The sequence below is a fragment of the Ipomoea nil genome, unplaced genomic scaffold (genome assembly GCF_001879475.1).
Source record: "Ipomoea nil cultivar Tokyo-kokei standard unplaced genomic scaffold, Asagao_1.1 scaffold2996, whole genome shotgun sequence".
In the NCBI taxonomy this organism is placed as follows: domain Eukaryota; kingdom Viridiplantae; phylum Streptophyta; class Magnoliopsida; order Solanales; family Convolvulaceae; genus Ipomoea; species Ipomoea nil.
This window is the reverse complement of record NW_017619424.1, coordinates 9,581-30,799: the sequence shown is the minus strand read 5'-3', so window position 1 is coordinate 30,799 and position 21,219 is coordinate 9,581. Positions and strand designations below refer to the sequence as shown.

The window sequence follows — 21,219 nt, the reverse complement described above, 5'->3', positions numbered from 1 at the left end:
CTCCCCCCGCTCTTCCTCCTGGCGGGTCGGCCCCCGCTCCTGTTGTGGCCGCCCGGCGGTTGCCCCCCCCCCCTTCCGCTCCGTTTGCTCGTTTGGCGGTGCGCCGCTCTCGCCCGGGCGCTCTTTTTCCCTCGGGGTCCCTCCGCCGCCGGTCCCTCCTGCCCGTGGTCCCCGCCCGGCGTCCGCTCCTTCCTGTCGCGGCCCCCGCTTCTCCCCCCGTCCCCGTCTCGGCCGTTCCCCTGCTGCCCGTGTCCCCCTCCCCCTCTGGCCGTCTGTCCCCTTCCCCTCCCTCTCTCGCTCGTCGGGCTCCCCGCCTCGCTCGGGCGTCGGGCTTCCGCTCCCTCCCCCGGGCGCCCGGGGTCTCCCCCGTCGCTTCCCTCGGGGTCGTCCGCTCCGTCCCTCCGCCCTCTGGCCCCTCCTCGGCCCCCCTCCGCCCCGCCGCGTGTCCCTTCTTTTTCCGCCCTTCCCCCTCGTCCGGTTCGCCGTTCTCCCCTTGTCCCGTTTCCCTGCGGGTCCGCCCCGCCGCCCGGCCGTGCGTCGTCCCGCTCGTGGCCCCGCCGTTCTGGCCCTCTTGGCTTCCGCCTTGGCGGCCGTTGTCGCTGCTGCGCTGCCCGGGCCCCCCCCGCGGGCCCTCCCCTTGCGCCCCCGGCCCCGCGCCCCTTGCTGCGCGGTGCTCGTGGCTCCGGCTCGGCTTCTCTCCCCTTGGCGCCGTCCTCCTGGCGCCGCTCCCGCCCTTTCTCCGCCCGGCGCGCTGCGGGCCGGGGCCCCCGCTGTCTCCCCCCCCCCTCGCGCCCGGCCTTGCGGTCGTGCCGGCTGGCTCGCCGGTTGCCGGTCGTCCCGGCCTCCGGGCGCCCCGTTGGCCCGTCTCCCCTTCCCGCGCTCCCTTTTCCCCGTCTCGCTGGCGGGCCGGCCCCTCGTCCCCGCTCCGCCTGCTCCGCCGGGCCCGGCTCGGCCTCCTTGCTGTGCCGCGCCCCTTCCCGCGTGCCGCTTCCTTCCTGCCTCCCTCGGCCTCCCCTGCGGTCCCGCCCCGCCTCGCGGGCCTCCCTCCGCTCGCCTGCTCCGCCGCCCGTCCCCGCCTTGGCCCCTCGGGGCTCTCCGCTTGGCCTTTCCGCGCCCGCTGCGGGTCGTCTGGGCGTCGCCCGTGCTCGCGGTCCTCCTTCCGCTCGGTGCTCCCCTTGTCTTCTCCCGGTTGGCTTGGCTTGCCCGGTCGCGCTGGCTGCTGTGTCTCGGGCTCCCCCCGCTCCGCGCTCTCTTCGCCCTGTGTTCCGGGGCGTCTTGCGCCCCTTTGGCTCCGCTCTCCGCCTCGGCGTTCTCCCCTCGGGGTCTGTGCCGGCCGGTCTCCCCCCGGCCCTGCGCCCGCTTCTCCCTGGCCCGGTCTCGGTCTCGCTGCCGCCGCTCTCCCTTGCCTTCCTCCTCTCCGCGCCCTTGCCCGCCCCCGCGCGCGGCCTCTGTTTGCGCTCGGCTGTCTTCCGCCCCCCCGTCCCGCGCGCCCTGTCCGCCCTTCCCCCGCTTCGTCCTCGGCTTCCGTTGTTGGTCGGGTGGCCCTGGCTCCCTGCGCGCCCCTCGCCTTTGCCTCCTTCCGGGCTCGTGCCCCCCCTCCTCCTCCTGCTCCTTTCTTGCTCCTCGCCCCGTCCGTCGCCCGCGCCCCCCCCTCCGCCTCGGGCTCCGCCCCCTCCGGCGGTCGGGTCTCCCGGGCGGTGCCCTCGCCCCCGCCCTCCGCCCGCGCTTGCCCTTTGCTCGCTGGTCTTCGGTCGGTCTTCGCTCGCGTCCTGGGTCCGCCTTCCCGCCCCTTGCCTCGGCGCCCGGCTGCTGCCGCCGTTCGGCGGCCTGGCCCGCTCGGCTGCTCGGTCCCCCCGCGCCTTGCTCGCCCTTGGCCGTCGGGCGCCCCCTTCTTCGCGGCCCTGTCTCCGGCGTCGCCGCCCTTCTCTCGCCGGGCGTCCCGGCGCTCGGGCCCCTGTCGCGCGTGGCTTCCCTCGTCCCCCGGTCGCTGGCCCCCTTCCGGCTCGGTTCGGCCCCCCCTGCGCTTCCTGCCCGCTCGGCGCCGGCGCGGTCCCCGTCTCGCTCTTCTCCGCGCTCGGGCTTTGCGCGCCCGCTTCGGTGCCCTGCGCTCCTCCTTCCGCTCCTCCCCGCCGCTCGGCCTTCTTCGTCCCCGCCGCCTCCCTTCCCTTTCCGCCCTCCCTTGCCGCCCGGTCCCGCGCGCTCGGCTCGCTTGGCGCGGCCCCGGCTGCGGGCTGCCCCCCGCCCGGTCCCTTGCTGGCCTTCCCGCCCGGTGGCCGGTGGTTGCCTGTCCCGCCTCGCTTTTCCTTTGGCCGGGTTGGGCTCGCTTCCTCTCTTGGTCCTCCTCTCGCCGCGGCCCTTGCCGGTCTGCCCCGCGCCTGTGCCCTTGGTCGGGTTCCGCCGCCCCTGGTCCTTCCTCCTGCTCTGGCCGCCCTCCCGGCGGTCCCGCGTGTGGTCGGCTCGGTCCCGCCTCTTGCCCCGCCTCTCCTCGCTGTCCGCTTCCCTCGTTCGGCCCCTCGCTCGCGCCGCGCCTGTTGCCCCTCCTCTGGTCGGTCGCTCCTGCGTTCCGGCGGCCGCCCGGCCTCCCTCGGTCCCCTCCCGCCCGTCCGGGGTCCCGCCGGCTGTCTTGCTCTCCGTCTTCCTGGTGCCTCCTGCTCTGCTGCTCTCCCTTGCCGGCCTCCCTGCCGCTCCTTCCCTCGGCCCCGGCCGTCTCGTCGCCCCTCTGGTGCCTGCTCGGTCGCGGCTCCGGGTCGCGCGGCCCGGCCTTGTTGCGGTCCGGTGCCGTCGCTGCCCCTCCTCCCCGCTGGGGGCTTCGGCCCCCGCCCCTCTTTGCCCCCCCTCGGGCTCGCTCCCCGGCCGGCTGTGCTCGCTCGCCGCCCTCTTTTTGCCTTCTTCTCTGCCCCCTCGCGGCGCTCGGCGCCCGGTGTCGTGTCTTTCTGCCCGCCCGGCTTGCTGCGGGCTCGCCGGCTCCCTTGTGCCCGCTGCCCGCTCGCTCGCTCCCGGGCCTGTCTTCGGGCCCCCCGCCCCGCTCTCCGCCTCCTCCCGGCGTCTGGCCCCCCTTCCGCTCGGCGCTCGGGGGTGCGGGCTCGGCCCCTCTTCTCTTCCTCTCCGGCGGTCCTCGGCCCGGGGCCCTTCTTCTCTTTCTTCGGCCGGCTCCGGTTGCTCCTTCCGTTCCTTCGCCTCCTCCTTGGCTCTGGTGTTCCCCCGGGCCGCCGGCCCGGCGTCCCGTCTCTTGCCCGCTCGGGTGTCCCCCTTCCGGGCGGCTTGGCCCTCGCCCCGGCCCCCCCGCCCCCCTTGGGGTGGGGCCTTTCCTGCCCCGGTGGGGCCTCGCCCTTCTCCCCCCGCTCTTCCTCCTGGCGGGTCGGCCCCCGCTCCTGTTGTGGCCGCCCTGGCGGTTGCCCCCCCCCCTTCCCGCTCCGTCTTGCTCGCCTTTGGCGGCTGTGCCGCTCTCGCCCGGGCGCGTTCTTTTTCCCTCGGGGTCCTCCGCGCCCCGGTCCCTCCTGCCCGTGGTCCCCGCCCGGCGTCCGCTCCTTCCTGTCCGGCCCCGCTTCTCCCCCCGTCCCCGTCTCGGCCGTTCCCCTGCTGCCCGTGTCCCCCTCCCCCTCTGGCCGTCCGTCCCTTTCCCGTCCCTCGTGCCCCCGCGCGCCTCCCTGCCGTGGTCCCTGCTGCTCGGTTGGTCTTCGCGGGTGCCGGTTCTGGGCTCCCTCTTCTGCCTCTTCCCGGTCTCCCGGGCCTCCCCTCTGCGCCCGGGCCCTTCGTCCGCGGTCGGGCCGCCTCTTCCCGTCCCCCCCCCTGCCGTGGCTGGTCGGCTTTCCGGCCGGCGGCTGCTCGCCGGCGGGTCCGGGTCCCGTCGGTCCTCCTGCCGCTCGTCCTTCGCTCGTCTCTTCGGTCCTGCCCTGCCCGCTCGCGCGGTGCTGGCGCCGCCTGTGCTCTCTCCGCTCGGTCTTCCTCTTGTTGTCCTCTCTCTTCCCCCCCCCTTGTCCCCTTTCCCCGCTTGCGCCCTCTTCCCCCCTTGGCGCCCGTGGGTCCCCTCCTCCGTGTCCTGCCCGGCCCTCGCTGGTCCGCCCCGTGCTTCCTCTTGTCCGGGCCGTCTCGCTCGGGCTGGGGGCGTTTGCTGCGCTTGCCGGCCTGGGCGTCCTGCCTGGCCTCCGCTGCGGCTCGGTTCCCGGCCGTCCCCTCGCCCGGCCTGGTGCGGGCTCGGGGCTGGTCCTCTCCCGCTCGCTGTTCCGCCCGGCCGGCCGGTTTCCGGGCCGCCGCGCCGCCCTCCTGCGCGCGCTTTCCGGCCTTCGCCTCGCCGGCGTTGGCCTCCTCTGTGCCCCTTCGCCGGGCCTCCTCCTCCGTGGTCGGGGGGTGTCGCTGCCTCCTGGCTCCCCTCCCCGCCCGGCGCGCGCTGTGCCGCCTGTGGGTGGCGGTCGCCTCCGTCCCTGGGCTCGCCCTCCCCGCCCGCCGCCTTCCCCTTTGCTGCGGCCGTCGGTCCCGCTTTCCCCTTCCCGCTGCTTGGCCTTCTCCCGCTCCCTGTCGGCCTTCCTCCCCCCTTTGGCCGTGCTGCCCTTCCTCCCCCCTTGCTCGCCCGGGTCTCCCCTTTGTCGCTCGCCCCGGCTGCCCGGTTCGGCCCCCTTCTGCCGCCCGCCCGGTGCGCGGTCGCGTCGCCGGCCCTGCCCCTCCCGGCGTCTGCCCCGCCCTTCCGCCTCCTGTTGCTGTCCCCTCCTTCCCGTGGCGCCTCCGGGTCTGTCCGCCCGTCGTCCCTCTTCTCTCCCGCGCCCTTTCCGTCGCGCGGGTCCGGCTGCGCCCTTCCCGCTGCTGTGCCCGGCGTCTGGTGCCGGGTCGCTTGGTCGCCCGGGGGTGTTGCCGGGTCCGCCTTCCTGCGCTGCGCCCCTTCCGCCTGGCGGTTCTCGCGCCTCCTCGGGTCTCGTTGCGCTCGGCGGCTTGCGCGGCTTGGGCTGTCTCCCGCGCGCGTCGCCGTCGGTGCGCTCTCGCCCCGCTCTCCCCGGCTGCCGCCTCCTGGCTCGCCTCCTGCCTCTGTCCGTCTTCTTGCCCGCGGTTCGGGTCTTGGGGTCCCCCCGCTGGCGCCTCTCCGGTCGCCGCCGCTCCCCGCTCCCGCTCGGGCCCTTCTTCCGGGGTCCTCCGCTTGGCCCGGCCTGCTGCCTGGTGCCTCCCTCGCCTCCGCCCCCCCCGCCCCCCCCGCGCCTGCGCCGCGCGTCGCGCCCGGGCTGCGGCCTGCCGCTGCGGCTCTCCTGTGCGGTCGGTTGTCCTGGCGGGGCGGCGGCTGGCGCGTGTCTCGCCGGCGTCTCTGGTGGCTCCCCCCCGGGGCGTGTCGTCCCTCGGTTGGCCTGGCCCCTCCCCGTCCGGTGGCGGTGGGCCCGGGTCTGGCTCCTGGCCGGGCTCCCTCCTCGGCTGCTGCTGGTCTGGCTGCCCGGGTGTTGGGTCTCCCGGTTGTCTGTCCTTCCCCGGCTGTTGGGCGCCGGGTCTGTCTTTGCTGGCTGCGGTGGTGCGCGCTTGCGGTTGCGGTCCCTCGTCTGCCCTTGCTGTTGGGTCGCCTGGTGGTCGGCGCGCTCGCCGCCTCCGCCTGGTCGTCGGCGCCGTTGTTGTGTGCCCCCGGCTCCCTGTTGCTCGCGCTCGGGTGCTCGTCCCGCCGTTGCTTTCTTGCCCGGGTCCCCCCGCCGGCGCCCCCCTGCTCCTGCTCCTTCTCCGTCCGCCCTCTCCCTCCCCCGCGCCCCCTTCCCGCCCGTCCCTGTCTTTCTTGCTCCCGGTCCGGCCCTCCGTCCCCTCTCCTTGGTTGCTCTGCGTCCCGCCTGCCTGCGGTCGGGCTTCTCTCCCCCCCCTCTCGCTCGTCCCCCGTCCCTCCCCTGTCGCTCCTGTGGGTCTTTCTCGCCGCTCTGCCGGGGCCCGGCTTCCCGCCGTTCGGCCTGTCCTCCCCGTCGCCCCCCCGTGTCCTCCTCCCGGGTGCCCTGCCTGTCGCTGTCCCGCGCCGCCCCGTGTCCTTCTTCGTTCGCTCTTTCGCCCCCGGGCTCCCGCTCGTGGGTCGCCCCCGTCGCTCGGGCCCTCCCGGTCGTCTCCCCGGGTTCTTCTCGGGCCGCCCGCCCTGCTCCCTGCCCGCCCCGGCGCCCCGCGCCCCCGGCTCCTCGGTCGTGGTGCCGCTCTGTCGGCGGGCTCTTCCCTCCCCCGTCCCTTTCCCTTTTTCCCTTTCTTCCCCGGTCGCCCCGTCGCCACTGGGTTTCCCGCCTTCGTTTCCTTATCGCCCTTTCGCGTTTTGGCGTCTTGGCGCCGTGCCCCGCCCCCCGCGCCTCACGCCAGCCTCGTCCGGTTGTCTTCTCTTGGCGCCGCGCCCCGGCGCTGCTTCTTCTCTCCGGTGGCCCCTGGTTTTTTCCGCGGTCCCCCGTCGCTCCTTTTCTGGCCCCCCTCTTGGTTCTTGGTCCCTCGGTCTCTTTGCGCTCCCTTGTCACCACTTCCCGCTTTCCATTGGCCTTTTTTCCGTTCCCGCTCTCCTTGTTCCTTTTCCCGCCCGTTGGCCTTTTGTCCTTTGTCTCTCCCCTTCCTCTGTTTCGTTCCCGTTCTTCCCTTTTCCCCCTCCGCCTCTCCTACTCCCCTTTCGGCCTTCTGTTTTCGTTCTTGCCCGGCCCTGTGCCCTACCCCTCCTCCTTCTTCTCGTTCCTTGTTCCCCTTCTTCTCTTCTTATTCCTCCTTGCGTTTCTCTTTTCCGTCCTTCTTTTTCGTTGGCCTGCCCTGCCCCCGCCCTTCCCCGTTTTCCCTTTTCGGCCCTCCTTTCCCCATCCGCTCGGCGTGCTTCTCCTGTTGTCCTTCCTGCCCCTGGGCTTTGCCCTATCCTTCCGCCTTCCGCCTTTGTGGCTCCCCCCCTCTCCCCCTTGGGCGCTCCCTCTCATTTCCCTCCTTGCCGGCGGGCCGCCTGCGTCGCTTTTCTCCGGCCCTCCCCGCGCCCCCATCGCGGTTTCCATTCCTCTCGGCCGCCCCACTGGCTTTCCCTGCCCCCCGTCCCTCCTCCCTGGCGTCGTCCCGCCGTGACCTTCCCCGCCTCTCCCGCCCTGGTCCCCCTTCCTGCCCCGTGCCCACTTCCGTTCTTCTTCCTCGCTCCGTCTCCTCTCTGCCGGAGTTGCCTTCCTTTTTAACATTTCCGCATTTTTGGTGGGCTCTCCGTCGCTTCTTCCCTGTTTCCCTCCCCTCGTTGCTGACTCGCGGACGCGTCCTGCGCTCCCGTTCCTTTTTTCCCGCGCCCCTGCCCCGCCGCCCCCGGCTCCCCGCGCGCGCTCTCCTTCTGCTTTCTCACGTCTCTGGTCCTCTGCTTTTCCGCCGTTTTCCCTTTTGTTCCCTCGTTCTGGTCCCGGCCGCCTCTGCTCTCTCCTTTTTTCTGCGTCCTCTCCCCTCTTTGTCCCGTCCCCTGCTGATCCACCTGTTTGCCGATGCTCAGTCTTCTCCGCTGCGGTGCCCCCCTGTTCTCGTTCTTCTGCCGCGTCCTTTTGCTTATGGTTTTTCGGGTTGTTTCTGGTGCTTCCCGCTGCTCGTTTTCCTGCCCTGCCGCAGATGCTCCCTGTCTGTCGCAGCCGTTCCCTCCTCCTCGGTGGCCCCCTTCCCTTTCGGCTTTTTCTACGTCTTTCCCATCTTTCCCCCCGTGGTTCTTCGCTCCGCCCCCCTCTCTTAGTGCCGCTGCCCCCTTCCTGGCCCCCTTGCTGTTTCGGGCTTGTTTTCCCCCCGCCCGTCCTCCTCCTTTTGCTTATCTCTGCCGGCCCCCCGTCCCCTTTGCGCCTTCCGCCCCTGTTCTGCTCCTTTTTGTCCCCCTCGCGCCCGTTCCCCGCCCCTCTCTTGAGCCCTGCGCCCGTTGGTTGTTGGGCTGGTCCCCTTGCTGCTGGTTCCCCCTTGCTCCCCTGTTGCGCGATCCTTGCGTTTCTGCGCCTGGCTTTCCCTGTCCCCCTCTCCTGCTGCTCATTTTTCGCATTGTTCGGGTTCCCTGCAACCTTCCTCCCCTTGGCCGCGTTGCCGGCCGGTGTCGGCTTCCGTTGGTTGATCCGGTGCTCCTGTTCTCCTCCCGTCCCCTTGCCTTATTGCCTATTTCTTAACACCTTCTCCCCCTCTGGCTGCCCTCTCTTCCTCCCCCTTGCCACTTCTCCTCTTTGTCTTCTTTCTGCTCTCCCTGCCCGGTCTTCCTGTGTGTGCCCCGCCGCGCGCCCCTGGCTGCTCATTTGATGTGGGCTGAGTCGCTGTCGCCTCCCCCCGTTAGCCCCTCCCCTCCCCGTCCTCTTACGTGGTTTTTCTTTTTTTCTAGTTTCTTTTCTCGGTTCCTTCCCCTCCGCTCTACACCTTTGCCCCCACTTCCCCCTGGTACTGCTTGGCCTGTCCCTCCCTCCTCTTTCCCTCCCTGCTCACCCTCTCCCTCTGCTCCCCTCGCCATTGCGTTTTATTGGTTCGTCTCTCTTCCTTCCTATTGGTCCTTTTCCTTTTTACTTTCCTTTTCCTTCCTTTTTCGTCTTTCTTCCCCCCTTCCCCCTTGCCCCGGCCCCCGCCCCTTCCGTGGGCCCCTGTGTTCTGTCCTGTCCCCCGCTCCTCTGTCCCGACCCCCCTCTGGCTCCTCCCCTGTCCTTGCTCTCCCCCCCCCCGCCTCCTTGCCTGCCGCCCCCCGCCCTCCCCCTTGCCGGGCCCCTCCGTCCCGCCCCCTCCCCTTGTTTCCCTTGGCCGCGCCCTCTCCGCCCCCCGCCCCCGCCCCCGTCCTCCCTCCCCTCTTCTTGGCCCCGCTCCCTCTCCCCGTTCCTCCCCCCCCCCCCCCCTTTTTGCCACCTTCCACCCTCCCCCCTCTTCCCCCCCATTCTTTGTGCGGCTCTGGTCCTTGGCTCGCTCCCCTCTCCTTTCCCTTTGCCCTCCCTTGTGTTCCGCCCCCTTTTTAGGCCCTTTTCTTATCTTCCTTTCTTCTGCTATCTTTCTTCTTCTTCCTTTCCCCGGCGACTCCCGCTGCCCCGGCCCCTCCGGCTTCCTTTCCCGTTGCCCCTCTTCCTTTTCTCAAGCGCTGTTTTTCTGTCCCTTCCTCTCTCTCCCCCCCCCCGGCGAGCGGCGCCCAGCGCGCGCTGCCTGGTCCCTTCCTGCCTTGGCTCCCGCCTCGGTTCCCCCTGTCCCGGAGCGGATTTTTTCCTTTTCCTCTTCTCGGGCGTCCTTCCTCCTCCTCCCCTCCTCCTCCTCCCCCTCCCGGGCCCCCTGTTCATATCACCCCCGGCTTCCCCTTTCCCTCTCTTTTCTCTCTCCCCTTTCCGCTCCGCCCCCCTCCGGGGGCCGCTTTGTTGCGGTCTTTTCCCGTTTTCCCGCCCTTGTGTTTTGTTTTGCTGCCCTTTGCGCTTTCCTGTCCCGCCTCTTGATGCGTGGGTTCCTGCCGGTTGCTTGGGGGCTTGGGCTTCGCGTGCGCTTGGCCCCGTAGCCCCCTTGTCTGTTGGGCCACTTTCCGTGCTTGTCCCTTCCGTGTGCTTTTTGTTGGCTTCCTGCCCTGCGGGCTTGGTGTTGTCTCGCCCGGCCCTGTTCTGCTTCCCCTTTGGGTGTGCCCGCTTTCTGTTTCGCCGCCCTCCCCCCTTTCCTTTTCTTTTTTGCCCCTTTTCCCTTTTTGTCCTTTTTGGGTCCGCCCTCGCCCCGTCTTCACCTCCCCTCCCCCTTCCCCTCCCCCCTGCTGCCTCGCCCGGCCCCCCCTCCTCGTTTCCCGCTGGTCATCTGTATCGCCCTTCTTCTTGGGCCGCGTCGTTCTTTCCGGCCCCGCTCCCCTTGGGCATTGTCGTCCCCGTATTAGTCTCTCTTTCTGGTCCTGACCCCTCCCCTTCCCACGCCCCCTCCCCCCCCGCTCGCTTCCTTGGCTTTGCTATGGGCCCCTGGGGGCGTGATCCGTCCAGCCTCGCCCCCCCCCGCGCCTCCCTGGTGCTTCCATTCCGTTTCCCCCCCTGCCGCACGCCTTGCCCTTGCCCGCCGCCCTCCCTCCCCCATTCTCCCCGCCCTTTTGGCGGTTCCGCGCTGCCGCCAGCCGTTGCTTCCTTCTGCACGCCCTCGCGCCTACGCTTCCCGTGTCCTGGATTCTCCCTCCCCCTTCGCCCCCCACTGCCCGCCCCCTTCCTCTCCCCTCTTCCCCCTGTAGTCCGTCCGTTCCCCCTCCCCCGCCCCCGCTACTGCCGTCGCGGGTCGCCGGGCCCGGCCGGCTCCTCCCCGCCCCTTCCTCTCCCCCCTGTTCTCCCGTTCGTCCCCGCCCTCCCTTTGGTGCCCCGACCCCCCCCTTATCGGCGAGTCGCCCTCTCCTTTTTTCTCTCCCTTGCTCTCTTGGCCCCTTTCTCCGCCCCGTTGGTCCGGCTGCCCAGCTTGTCCTGTTTTTCCTTCCTCTCCCGCCCCTGCTGCGTCCTTCCTTGTTGCCCCCCGCCTCCCCTCACGTCCCTGCCTTTTCCCTCTGCCCCCGACTCTGTTTTGCTTGCTCCTCCCCCCTTTGCCCTCTTGCCCGCCTCTCCCCCGCCTCCCTGTCCATTGTTAGCCCTCTTTCGTCTGAGTTCCCCTGGTCTCCTCCCTATTCCCCCTGGTCCCGGTCCGTCCCCCTACGCCTACGCCCCCTCCCCCCCTCCCCCCCCTCCCTCCGTTCCTCCGCCCTCTCCCGCTCTTGCCCCTCCGGTCTGCCCTCGTCGCCCTTCCCCCCGGTCTTGCGCGCGCCTGGCCCCCCTCTGTTCTCTTCCTCCGCCCCTTCGCCGCGGCCGCCGGCTTCCCTTTCCCGCCCTCTTTTCCCCTTGCCCCCTTCGTCCTCCTCTCCGCCGCCCTTTCGCCCGCCGCCTGCTCTCTCCTCATGTTCTCCGCTTGCGGCCGCCTTGTCCCTATGTCTGCCCGTGCCCCTTCCACTGGCCGCGCCGGCCTCGGCCGCCTTCCTCCCCGCTTTCTTAGCTTGGGCCCCTCTCCTCTCCGTCTCGCCTCCACCCCGCCGGCCTTCCTTCCCCCCGCGCACCTCGGCTTCTCCTGCGTCGCCGCCCCGGCGTTTTCCCTTTCCGTCGGTTTTTTCCCGTTCCTTTCGCCTTCCATTTTGCCTGCCCCTCTCGGTGCCGCCGCCCCTGCGCTTGCCATTTTTTGTTCCGTGCACTGCCCTGGCGTCTGCTCTCTGCCCTGCCGCCCTCGCCCTTTTTTGCTCTCTTTGCGGGCGGCGCTCACCGGCCTTTCCAGAGAAAGATCGCCTGCCCTTCTGCGCGCCCTCTCTGGCGCGCCCTTGGCTCAGTTTTTTGGCGGGTGGCCCCCCCGTCGGTCCTTTCGGCACCCTTCAGTTCCCCGGCCTGGATTCCCTGCCATGCCCCCCTGACTCCTCCCTGCCTCTCATCTTTTTACCCGGCTGCCTCCCCCGTTCCCCCGCTTTTCCGGGCGTTTTGGTTCCTGGCCCTCCTCCCATCCCTTGCTTCCCCACTCTCCCCTCCATCTTCCTCCTCCGCTCCCCGCCCTGTGCCCATTCTCTCCGCCCTTCGCGGGTCTTTCCCTTACCTTCCCTCCCTCCCCCCCTCCTGCGCCGTTTCTCTGCTCATTCTCTGGCCAGTTCCCTCCCTTGCCCTCCCCCTCGGCCTTTTCTCTTCCCCCGTCCCCTTCTCGACCCCCGCCGCCCCCACCGCCCCCATTTGCTTTCCCCCGTCCCCTTCTCTTCTTGCCCTTGCCCCCTGCACTTCCCCTCTTGCCCTTGCCCCCGTGAGTCCCTCGCGCCTCCTTCCCCCTCCCCCCTCGGTTGTCACCTCCCCTTCTTCCGCCGTTGCCCGCTGCCCCCCCTTTCCCCGGCGCCCCGCTCTCCGGTCGTCTTCTCAGCCCGCGCCGCCCCCCTGCTCTGGTCTCGGCTCTGTGTTGCGTCTGCCGGATACATCCCGCCTCCCCCCTATCCGTCTCACTGCCCCTCCTGGTTCCGCCCCTTCGGGACGGTTCTCCCTTTGGCCTCCCGTCCCCCGTCACCCTTTGCCTTGGTCGGAAGGCCTCGCCCGCCCGGGCCCTCGCTTCCCCCCGCCCGCGCCCTTTGTCTCTTTCTCCTTGTCTTTGCACGGTCCCCGGTCGGCTTCCCGCGCCGCCCCCGGTCGTCGCGCCCGGCGTTGCCCCGCGCCGGTGTCGACTCCCCCCCCCGCCGTCGCCCCTTTGGCGCCGCGCTGCCCCGGCCCCGTGCGGCTCTCCCTCGCCCGCCGGGCCCCGGGCGGCTGCCCCTGGTGGCTCCGTGGCGCCCTGCCGCCCGGCGGCCTCCTGTCCCCGCCCGGCGGCTCTCCCCTCCCCGTCGCTCCCGTGTCGCGGCCTTTTGGCCGCTCGCTCGGTTGTTGTTCGCGCCTCCCGCCCGCCGTCCGTCGTCCTCCGCGCCCCCCCGTCGCTTGTCCTTCGGGCCTTCCCGTGCTCCCTCCCGCTCTTTCCTTGCTTTCCTTGGTCTCGTGTTTTCTCTCTTGCTTCCGTTCCTTCGCCGTCTCCTTTTGGCGCCGTCTGTGGGGCCCGTGCCCGCCCCCCCGTCTTGCCGCGCCCCCGCTCCCCCTCTCGCCCTGTCTCCGTGGCCCCCCCCCTTTGCCGCCGCCGCCCGGCGGCTCGCGCGCTCGCTCCCCCCCTCTGCTCCCCCCCCCCGGGTCCGCCCGCTGGCCCTCCCCCTCCCCTCTCCCCCCCCTCCCTCCCCTCCCTCCCGCCGCCCCGCCCCGGTGGCCTTCCCTCCCCCGGGCTCCCCCCTCCCCCGCCTGCGCCCTCCCGCCGCCGCCGCTGCTGTCTCCCGCCCCGTCCCGTCCCCGGTCCCCCTCCCCCTCCTGGGTCTTGGCCCGGCCCCCCGCTGTGCTCCCCTCCCGCGTTGGTTCTCCCCCCTCTCCGCCTGCCTCTCCCGCTCCCGCCGCCCCTCCCGTCCCCCCGCCGCCGCCCCGTCGCGCGCCGCGTCCGTCCCCCTCCCGGGCTCGCCGCTCGGCTCTTCGCGGTTGGGGTCGGGGGTGCTGCTGCGCTGGCGGCCCCCGCTCCGGCCCGTCCCGCGCGGCCCCTGCCGCCGTTGCCCGCGCGGTCGCTTTTGGCCGTCGTCCGCCCCCGCGCTGCGCCCGCGTTGGCCCCCCCGCCCCGCCTCGCGGGCCGCGCGGCCGTCCCCCTGCCGGCACGTCTTCCGCCCGCGGCTTCCTCCGGGTCTCGCGGGTCGCGCTCTCCCCGCCGGCGCCGCGCTCGGCTCCCGCCCCCGCCGCTCCGCCGCCGCGCTCCCCGCCCCCCGCGGCTTGCTCTCCCCCTCCCGGCGGCCGTTGCGCCGCTCCGGCCTGCGTCCCCTGCCCCCCCCCGGTCGCCCCTCGCCCCTCCCCCGCCGCCTTTCCCCGCCGCGGTCCTGGCTCCGCCTTCCCCGCTCGCCTTCCCGGTCTCTGGGCGCGCCGCGTTCTGCCGGCCGGCCGCTCCTGCGGCTCCCGTGCCTGCTTTTTTCCGCCCTCTGCTGCTGCCGGGCGTTTCCGCCGCCGTGCTGTGCCGGGCCTTTCTCCTCCCCCTCCCCGGTCGGGCGGCCGCGTGGTTCCGCCCCTGCCGCCGGGTCGCTCGCCCCTTTGCGCCCCTGGCGCTCCCGTTTGTGCGGCCGTTCCTTCCTTCCCCCGTGGTGCGGCCGTCCTCTCTGTCTCTCGCGCCGGCCCCGCCGCTTCGCCGGGGCCGCTTGCCCGCCTTCCTCCTCCCGTGGCCGGCCGGCGGTCGGGGCGGTCGCGCCCCTGGCTGCTGCGCCCGCCCCCCCCTGCTTCCCCTCTCCCTCCGGGCGGGGTCTCTGTCCCCGGCTTTCCTCCTCCCCCCCCGCCCCCTCTGCGGCGGCCCTTCGCCGGGTCCCCGCTTCTGCCCCCGCCGGCGCGGCGCCTGCCGTCCCGCGCTCGCCGGCGGTCGGCTCTTCGTCCCGTCCCCCGGCCGGCCGGGCGGCCCCTCGCTCGGGCGCTGCCCCTCCCCGCTCCCGCCCCCGGCCTGGCGCGTTTCCGGCCTTGCCCCGCTCCGCCGCGGCGGCCCTGCCGTCCGCCCCGTCCTGCCCTCTCCTCCCCCTCCCCCTCCCGCTCGCGCCGGCCCTGCCCCGCGTCCGCCTTGTGCTTCCCCTCGCTGTGCCGGGCCTGCCCCGCGGCGTGTCCCCCCTTGCGCCCCTTGTTGGCCGCTTTGCTCCCTCTGGGCCCTTGGCCCCGTGTGTGGGGCCGCGCGCGGCCCCCCGCGGCCTCCCGCTCGGCGGGCTCCCGCGCGTTCTCCTCCCCGCTCCGCTCGGTCCGGTCCGGCCCGCCGCGCCGCTCGCCGGGCCGCTCGTCCGCTGCCCGCCGGGCCCCTGCCCCTCCGTCCGGTCGCCGCCCGCCGGCCCGCCCCCCTCCCCGTCCTTTTTGGTGGCTGGCCGCTGCTTCCCGCCCGCGGCCTCCTTGCCCGGTCGCCTCGTGGCTTCCCGGGCGCCCGGGCCGCGGCCGCCGCTGGCGCCCCTCCCCTTCCCCCTCGCGGCCCCCCCTCGCCGCCGTGCCCCCGGCCTGGCGGCGCTCGTGGTCCCGCTTGCCGTTCCGGGCCGGCCGTCCCGCGGGTTCTGGTGCCCCGGGCCGCCGTGTGCCCGTCCTCTCCTTGGCCGTGTTTGCGCCGCTTGGCCTCGCCCGGCCGGCGCTGCCTCCGGTCGGTGTCCCCCTGTCCGGCTTTCCCGGGGCTCTTCTTTCCCCCGCGGGCCCCTCCCGCTCCCGGTCGCGCTCGGCCCCCTCCCCCGTCGCTCCCGCCGGCGCTGGCCTTTGTTGTGGTCCCCCTCCCTTGCGTCCCCCCCTTCTCTTGGGCCGCCCCGCCCTTCTGCCGCTCGGTGGGCTCCTTTCTCTGCCCCCCTGTGCCTGCCCTTCCCCCCCCCCCTGGGGTCGGCGTGGTCCGTGGCGCTGTCCCCTCCGCCCGGCCGTGTTCCCCCCGCGCGGTCCCTCGCCGTGCCTCCGGTCCGTCTTCCCGGGTGCCCCCCTCGCCCCGCGGCGGCTCCGGCCCGGCCGGCGCCGCCTGCGCCTTCCGCCGCCTCGCCGCCGTTCCCCTGTCCGCGGCCCGCCCGGCTCGGCCGCTCCCGCTTGGCCGGGCCCTCCCCCCCGCGCTCCGCGCGGCCGTTTGGCCCTCCTCCGGGCGTCTGCTGCTCTCTTTGCCTGGGGGCCCGCCGCCCTGCCCGGGCTCGCTCGCTCGGTCCTTTGTCCCCCTTCGCCGTCGCTCCCGCCGCCCGCCGGTCGTGCCGCCGCCCCGCCCCTTTCCTCCGCTCGCCGCGCGTTTGTCCGCGCCGCCGTCCCCCGCTGGCGGCGCTCGCGCCCCTCCGTCCGGTGCTCTCTCCCGCGTGGGTGGCCCCTCTCGTTCTTGTTCCTCCGCCCCCCGCCTGGCGGCTGTGCCTCGCCTTTCCCGGCCCTCCCCCGGCCTGTCCGCTCGCCCCGTCTCCTCTCCCGCGCCTTCCCCCGCTGGTCGCCGCGCCGGCCGGGGCCGCGTTCCTGCGCTTCCTGGCTGCCTTCCCGGGTCTCCCTCCGCTCCTGCTGCCCCCTGCCGCCGCGCGCCCGCCCGCCTTCGTGCCCCCGGCCGGGCTGTCTTGTTCCCGCGTGCTGCCGTTCGGCCTCCGCCCGCCGGCGCGCCCTCCCCGCGGCTGGTCCCTCTGCTCTTTGCCGCTCTCTGGGCCGCCCGCTGGCCGCTTCCCTTCGCTGCTCTGCTGGTCCCGCGTCGGGCCCGCTCCGCCCCCCCTCGGGCCCTCCGGGCGTGCTTCCCGCTCCTGCGGCCGTCCCCGTTGCGGCTGCCCCCGCCCCCGTGCCCCTTCGCGGTTCCGCCCGGCCCGTTCCTCGGCTCTCTGCTGCCCCCGCGCGGCCTCGCGCCCCCCCCGGCCCCCGTCCCGCGCTTCTGGCCCTGCCCCCCCTTCCCCCGTTCGGGCCGTCCCGCCCTTGCCCGGTCGGTTGGCCGCCCTCCGCCGGTTCCTCTCCCCGCTCGCCGCGCGCGCTTTCCCTTTCTTCCCGGTCTTGCGGCCCGGTTCCTGGCTTCGTCTGGGCCGCCGCCTGCCGCGCGGCTTTTGCTGCGCTGCCGGCGTCTCTCCTGTCCCCCTCGTGCTCTCCCCGCCCGCGCTCGGCGCCGCGCTCGCCGTGTCCCTCGCCGTCTCCGCTCGTGCCGTCCGCGCCGTCTTGTGCCGCCCCGCTCCGGCCGGGGTCCCGCGCCCGGTGTCCTCTGTCCGCCCCGCGCTCCCTGGTCCCGCGCTCCGGTCCTCCCGGCTCGCGCCGGTCGTCTCCGCCTTCTCCCTTGCCGCGCCGCCGTTGGCTCCCTCCTTCCCCGGGTCGCGCCCTTCGCGTGTTGCCCGCTCCGCCGCTCGGCCCGTCCTCCGCCCTGCTTCCTCCTCCGGTCGCCTCGTCCCGTGGGCGTTCCTGCTGCCCCCGTCCGCGCTCGCCTCCCGCCCGCGCCCCGCTCTCCCGGTCCCGCTCTTGCTGCTTTCTTGGTCGCGTGCCCCGCCCGGGCTCCCCGCCCTCCGCGGTTGCGGCTCCCGCGGCTGCGTGGTGGTCGCTGGCTCCTGCTGGGTCGCGTCGCCCGCCCGGGGCCGGCGGCGGCGTGGTGGTCCCGCGCCCGGCCGGCTTCCCGGTCTCTTTTGCTCTCCTGTCTCCGTTCCCCCCGCCCCCCCTGCCGCCGCGTCCGCCGCCTTCGTTCCTGGCTTCCCGTGCGCTCGGGCCTTGGGGGCTGCCTCCCTCCGCGCTCCCCCGCTTCCTGCGCTCGTGGTCGGGCCCGTTCTCGGCGCTTCTGCCGTCCCTGGCGCGCGTCTGCCGCTCTCCCGCGCCCTTGCCCTGGCGCCGCTTGCTCCGTTCCGGGGGTCTCCCGTCCGCCCCTCCCCCGCTTGGCTCCTGCCGCTGCGGCTCTCTTGTCCCCTTGGCTCCCGCCGCCCCGGCCCCCTGTCGCCGCTCGCTCGGCTCTTGGTGCTCCCGCGCCCCGTCTCCCTCGTCTCCCGGTCCCTCCCCTCCCCCGGTCGCCGCCCCTTGGCTCCCCGCTCTGCCGGCGTTCCTCGCGCCCGGTCGCCTCCCCGCCGCCCCCCCGCGTGCTCGGCCGGCCCCGCTTCGCGCCCCGCGGTTCCCCGTCTTGGCCGGTCGTCTCTCTCGGCGCTCGTCTGGCGGCCCTCTTCTGCGTTGCTTGCCCGCCTTTGCGGCCGCTTTGGTCCTGCCGGCCTTGCCCTCGGGCCTTTGCTCTTCCCCTCCCGGCGGCCGCTCCTGGCCCGTCGTCTCCTGCTGCTCGGGTCCTCTTGGCCGTCCCTCCCGCTCGCCTGTGCCCGTTCGCTCGGGCCTGTGCGCCGTGCCCCCTGTTCGCCCGGCTGCCTGGCCGCCCGGCCCCTTCTCTCCGCCGGTCCCGCCCGCCCTTCCTTTCGCTCGGTGGGGGGTCGCCCTCTTGGGCCCCTTCCCTCCGCTCTCCGGTCGGCGCCCGTTCGTGCTTCGTCGCCCTTGCTTCCTTCTCCCCGTGGCTCGCCGCCGCGCCCTTCGCCCCGCTCCCCTCTCCGCCGTGTGCTCGGTTCCTTTGGCGCCCTGTGCTTTCCCGCTTTGGCGTGCCCGTGCCTCTCCTCCGCGCCCCGGCCGCCCCTTCGTCCGCCCCTCTTTCCCGCCTTTCTTGGCCCCGCTCGGGCCGCCTCCCGTCCGGTCGTCGGTGGCTTCCCCGCCGGGCCCTGGCCCGTGGCGCCCTGCTCCCCGGCCGCTTTTGGCCGGTCTGCCCCGCCGTTCCCCTCGGCTGGTCGTCGTTGGGCCGCTGCGTTGCCCTCTGTCTTCTGGCCTTCTCGGCCGCCCCCGCGGGCCGCTCCTTTGGCGCCCCCTTTCGCCCTGGTTTCTGGCGCCGCCGCCCGCCTCCCGCTCGCGGCTTGGCTCCCGCCCGCTCGCGCGCGCCCCTCCCCTGCGGCGGCGCCCGCCCCTGCGCTGGTCGTGGCTCTCGCTGGGGTCGCCGCCCCCGCGCGCTCGCCGCTCGGCGTCTGGCCGCGTCTCCGCCGCGCGTCCCGCGTTCGCCCGGCCGTTCGGGTCCCCCCTCGTTCTTTTCCGGTCGGCGCTTCCGTTCTCCGCCGCCGGGCGGCCCGTCCCCCTTTCGCGGGCGGCCCGCTCGCTCCGCCCTGGGCCGGGCCGTCCCTCCTCCGCGCTGTCCTCCGGCCGGGCCCTCCCGCCTGGCGCCGCCCCCGGTCGGGTCCTCGCGGGGCCTTGGCCTTCCGCGCCCCTCGTTCTGTTTCGGCCTTCGCCTCTTTTTTGTCCTCTTTGGCCGCCGTGGGGGCTTGCCCTGCGCGTTCGTCCCGGTCGTCGTTTGTCCTTCCCTTTCTGTTGTCCCTCTTTCTTCCCCGCCTGCGCGCGGGCCGGTTTCCTGTCTCTCCGCTCGGTGCTTGCTCGCCCGTTTGCCTGCGGCGGCCCGGCTCGGTTCTTTTCTTTCCCTTCCGTGCCTGCCGCTCCTTCCTCCCGTTCCCTCGCCCGGGCGCCTCTCTCGCCCGGTCCCCTGCGCTCCCCCTCGGCGGCCCTTCGCGTCCCGCCCCTGCTCGGGGCCGCCCGGCGCTCTCCGCCTCCTTCCCCGCTCCGTCCCCCTTCTGTCCCCTCTCGCCCCCCTCGTGCCTCGCGCGCCCCCTCGTGTGGGGGCTGGGCTGCCGGCCGTCTTCCCGGCCCGTCGCTCGGTCCCTCCGCCCGTCGCGGCTTCCTCTTTTCCCCTTTTCGCCCCGGCCTGGCGCTCGGGTCCCCCGCTCGGGTTGGCCCGTTTGCCGTCGCCCTCTCGGCTGCCCGCCCGGGCCCTCCGGCCTCCGGTCGGGCGTCGCCGGTCGCGTCGTGCCGGCCCGGGCCCCCCGGCCCTGCGGTCGCGCCTTCCGGGTCGGCCTGTGCCTGCCTCCCGTCCCCGCCGCCCGCCCGCCCCCCCTCTCCGTTTCGCGTGGCCACGGTCCCCCTTACGGGCCGGCACACCGCTCCGTGTTCCTTTCCCCCACGCGCCGCCTCTTTCTCCTTCTCTCCTTCCTGCCGCTCCGCGCCGCCTGCTTCCTTCCCGCTCGCGCGTGGCCGCCGCCTCTCCCCCGGCTCGGACCGCCCTCTTTCTTTCGGCGCGCCGGCGCGGGCCCGGGGTCGCTCGGTCTGGGGGCCCGGTTCGCTCGGCCCCTTGGCGTCGTCTCTTCTCCCGCGCATTGCTCCCCTCCGGTCCGCGCCGCTCGCGCCTTTTGCGTTGCACGGCTCTTGCCGGCGCCCTCCTCCCCCGGCGCGGCTTCGTGCTCCTCTTACCGCTCTTTGTTCCCCGGCCGCTCGTGACCCCGCGCGCGCCGCGCCTCGGCTGTCCTTGCCGCCCGCCTGTACCCCCGTGCTCGGCTCTGTCGCGTTACGCGGGCCTTACGACTCCTTTGGCTTCCCCGCTCGCCCCTTATGGGCCCTTCTCCGCCGCCCCACGGTCTTCATCGCTCTTCTTTCGGGCACGCTTCTGCGGCCTTCTCTCCAGCTGCGGGCCCTGGCTGTCCTTTGCTTTCCTTCCGCGCCGCGCGCCGTTTTCTTCCTGGTGGTCGGCTTCCTCGGCCGCCTGGCCCGCCCTTGCCCGGCTGGCCGCTCGGCTCTGCGGTCCCCGCTCTGTTCGGCTTCGCCCCGGCTGCCGCTCTTGTCCCGCCCCGCGCCCGCGTGGCGCCCGCTTCCTTCGGCCCGGTCGTGCGCCCTCCTCTCGGCCCCTTGGGTCGGGGTCCTCTTCCCCCCCTCCTCCCTCGCTGGCGCCGGCGTTGCCGCCCGGGCCCGTCCGCCGTGTCCGCTCCTTCCTCCGCCCCGCCGGGCTCGGCTGCGTCTGTTCTCGCGGCGTTTCCGGCCGCCCTCGGTCCCGCCCTGGTCGGCGCCCCTCTCTCTTCCCCGGGCGCCTTCCCCCGGGTGCCCCGGCCGTCTGCGGCTCGCTCGCTGCCGCCCTCGCCCGTCGTCCCGGTCGCGCGCTCGCGGTCGGCCGCGGGGCCTCTCCTTTTCCCCGGTGGCTTGCCTTCGCCTTCTTCTTCGCCCCGGGCGCTCTTGGCGGCGGGGCCGGGGGCCTCTTCCTCTCCGCCCTCGACCGCTGCCCCTCCCCCGCCCCGTTCGCTTGCTCGCGCTCCTTCGCTCGGGCCGGCGCTCGGGTTCCCCCTTTCTTCTTCCGCCTCGCCGGCTTGGCGCCGCGTCCCGCCCCTCTGCGGTCCGGGCCGCTCTCTTCTCCAGTCGCGTCTGTCGGGGCGGGCCTTTCGCCGCCTCGCGCCCTCTCGCCGTCCGGCCGCTTGTCTCCCTCGGCCGCTCGGCCGCGCTCCGCGGCGCCGCTCCTTGCGCGCATGCCTCGTCCTCCCCTTGTTTCCGCCCGTGGTGCTCCCCGCGGTCGCCCGGCGGCTCCCAGGCTCGTCTTTGCTGCGCCCCTTCTCTTCTTCCCCCTTGTTGTTCCCGGCCGGCCTTTGCTGGCGCCCCTGTCCGCCGCGCCTGCCGGCCTTCCGCCCCCGCCTCCCGTCGGCTGCCCGGGCGCCCTTTTGCCTGGTCGCTGCAGTTGCCCTCCCTCCCTCGTCCCCGCGGCCATCAGTGACCGCGCGGCCCTCTCTGCGGGCCGGCCGGCGCTGCTCCGGTGTGCGTTGGGGCCGCTCTGGGCCGGGCCGCCCGTCGTCGGCCCCGCCTGGCGTTGCCGCGGGGGGGGGGGGGCCGGGCCTGGCGCTCGGGGCCCTCGGGCGTCCGTGCCTCCCAGCTCCTTGGCCCCGCTGCCCGCTCGCTCCCCTTCCTCCGCTTCGCCGTCGTGTCGCCTTCCCGCCGCGCCTCTCGGCGCTCTTCGCCCTCCGGCCGCTTCCGCCTTGTGCCGTCCGGCTCCTTTGTTGTTCGCACCTTCTCGCTGTCCCGCCTTTCGCCCTCTGTGCCTGCTGGTGCGCTGCCCCGCTGTCTCTTCCTCGGCCGCTCGGCGTCTTTCCGGTCGCCATTTCGTCGCGGCGCCCGTTTCCGGGTGGTCCCCCCCCCCGGGTCGGCGTTTCCCTCCCGCCTTTCGGTCGGAGGCCCTGTCTGCCGCTGCGGCGTTCTTCTCTCACTTCGCTGGCCCTGCCCCGCTCCGCTTGCGCTGGCGGCTCGCTGCCCCGGCGGCAGCTTGCCCGTTGTTCTTGTTCGCCCGCCTTCGGGGGCTGGTGTCCGGTCGGTGGCTGTCCTCGGGTCGTCGGCCCTGCTGTCCCTCCTCGTCGTCGCGCTCCTCGCCCCTCCCTCCTCGCGTCCCGCTCGCGGCTTTTGCCTGTCCGCGTCCGTCCTTTCGTCTCCTCCCGGTCGTCGGGGTTCGTCCGGGCCTTGCGCCCCGGCCCGTTCGTTGGCCTCTCCGTTCCTCCTTCTGCCCTGCCCCCGCCCCGTCCCCGGCGGG

General features: G+C 74.1%; 1 protein-coding gene across 1 annotated transcript; it reads right to left on the bottom strand.

The window, feature by feature from the left end:
* Window positions 1–6,623: 6,623 nt before the first annotated feature.
* Window positions 6,624–8,398, bottom strand: LOC109163222 (protein qua-1-like). The gene is made up of 2 exons (XM_019311986.1): window positions 8,252–8,398; window positions 6,624–8,042 (listed from the first exon to the last, which is right to left on the bottom strand). The coding sequence occupies exons 1-2, from the start codon at window positions 8,396–8,398 to the stop codon at window positions 6,624–6,626; spliced, it is 1,566 nt and encodes a 521-aa protein (XP_019167531.1).
* Between the last annotated feature and the right edge of the window lie 12,821 nt (window positions 8,399–21,219).

Bases quoted from the DNA above. Each gene is read 5' to 3' on its own strand.
- LOC109163222 (XM_019311986.1), bottom strand. From the start codon at position 8,398: ATGGCGAGGGGAGCAGAGGGAGAGGGTGAGCAGGGAGGGAAAGAGGAG. The intron at 8,043-8,251 runs GTAAGAGGACGG...CAATAAGGCAAG, and splicing joins TAGAAAAAAAGAAAAACCAC to GGGACGGGAGGAGAACAGGA.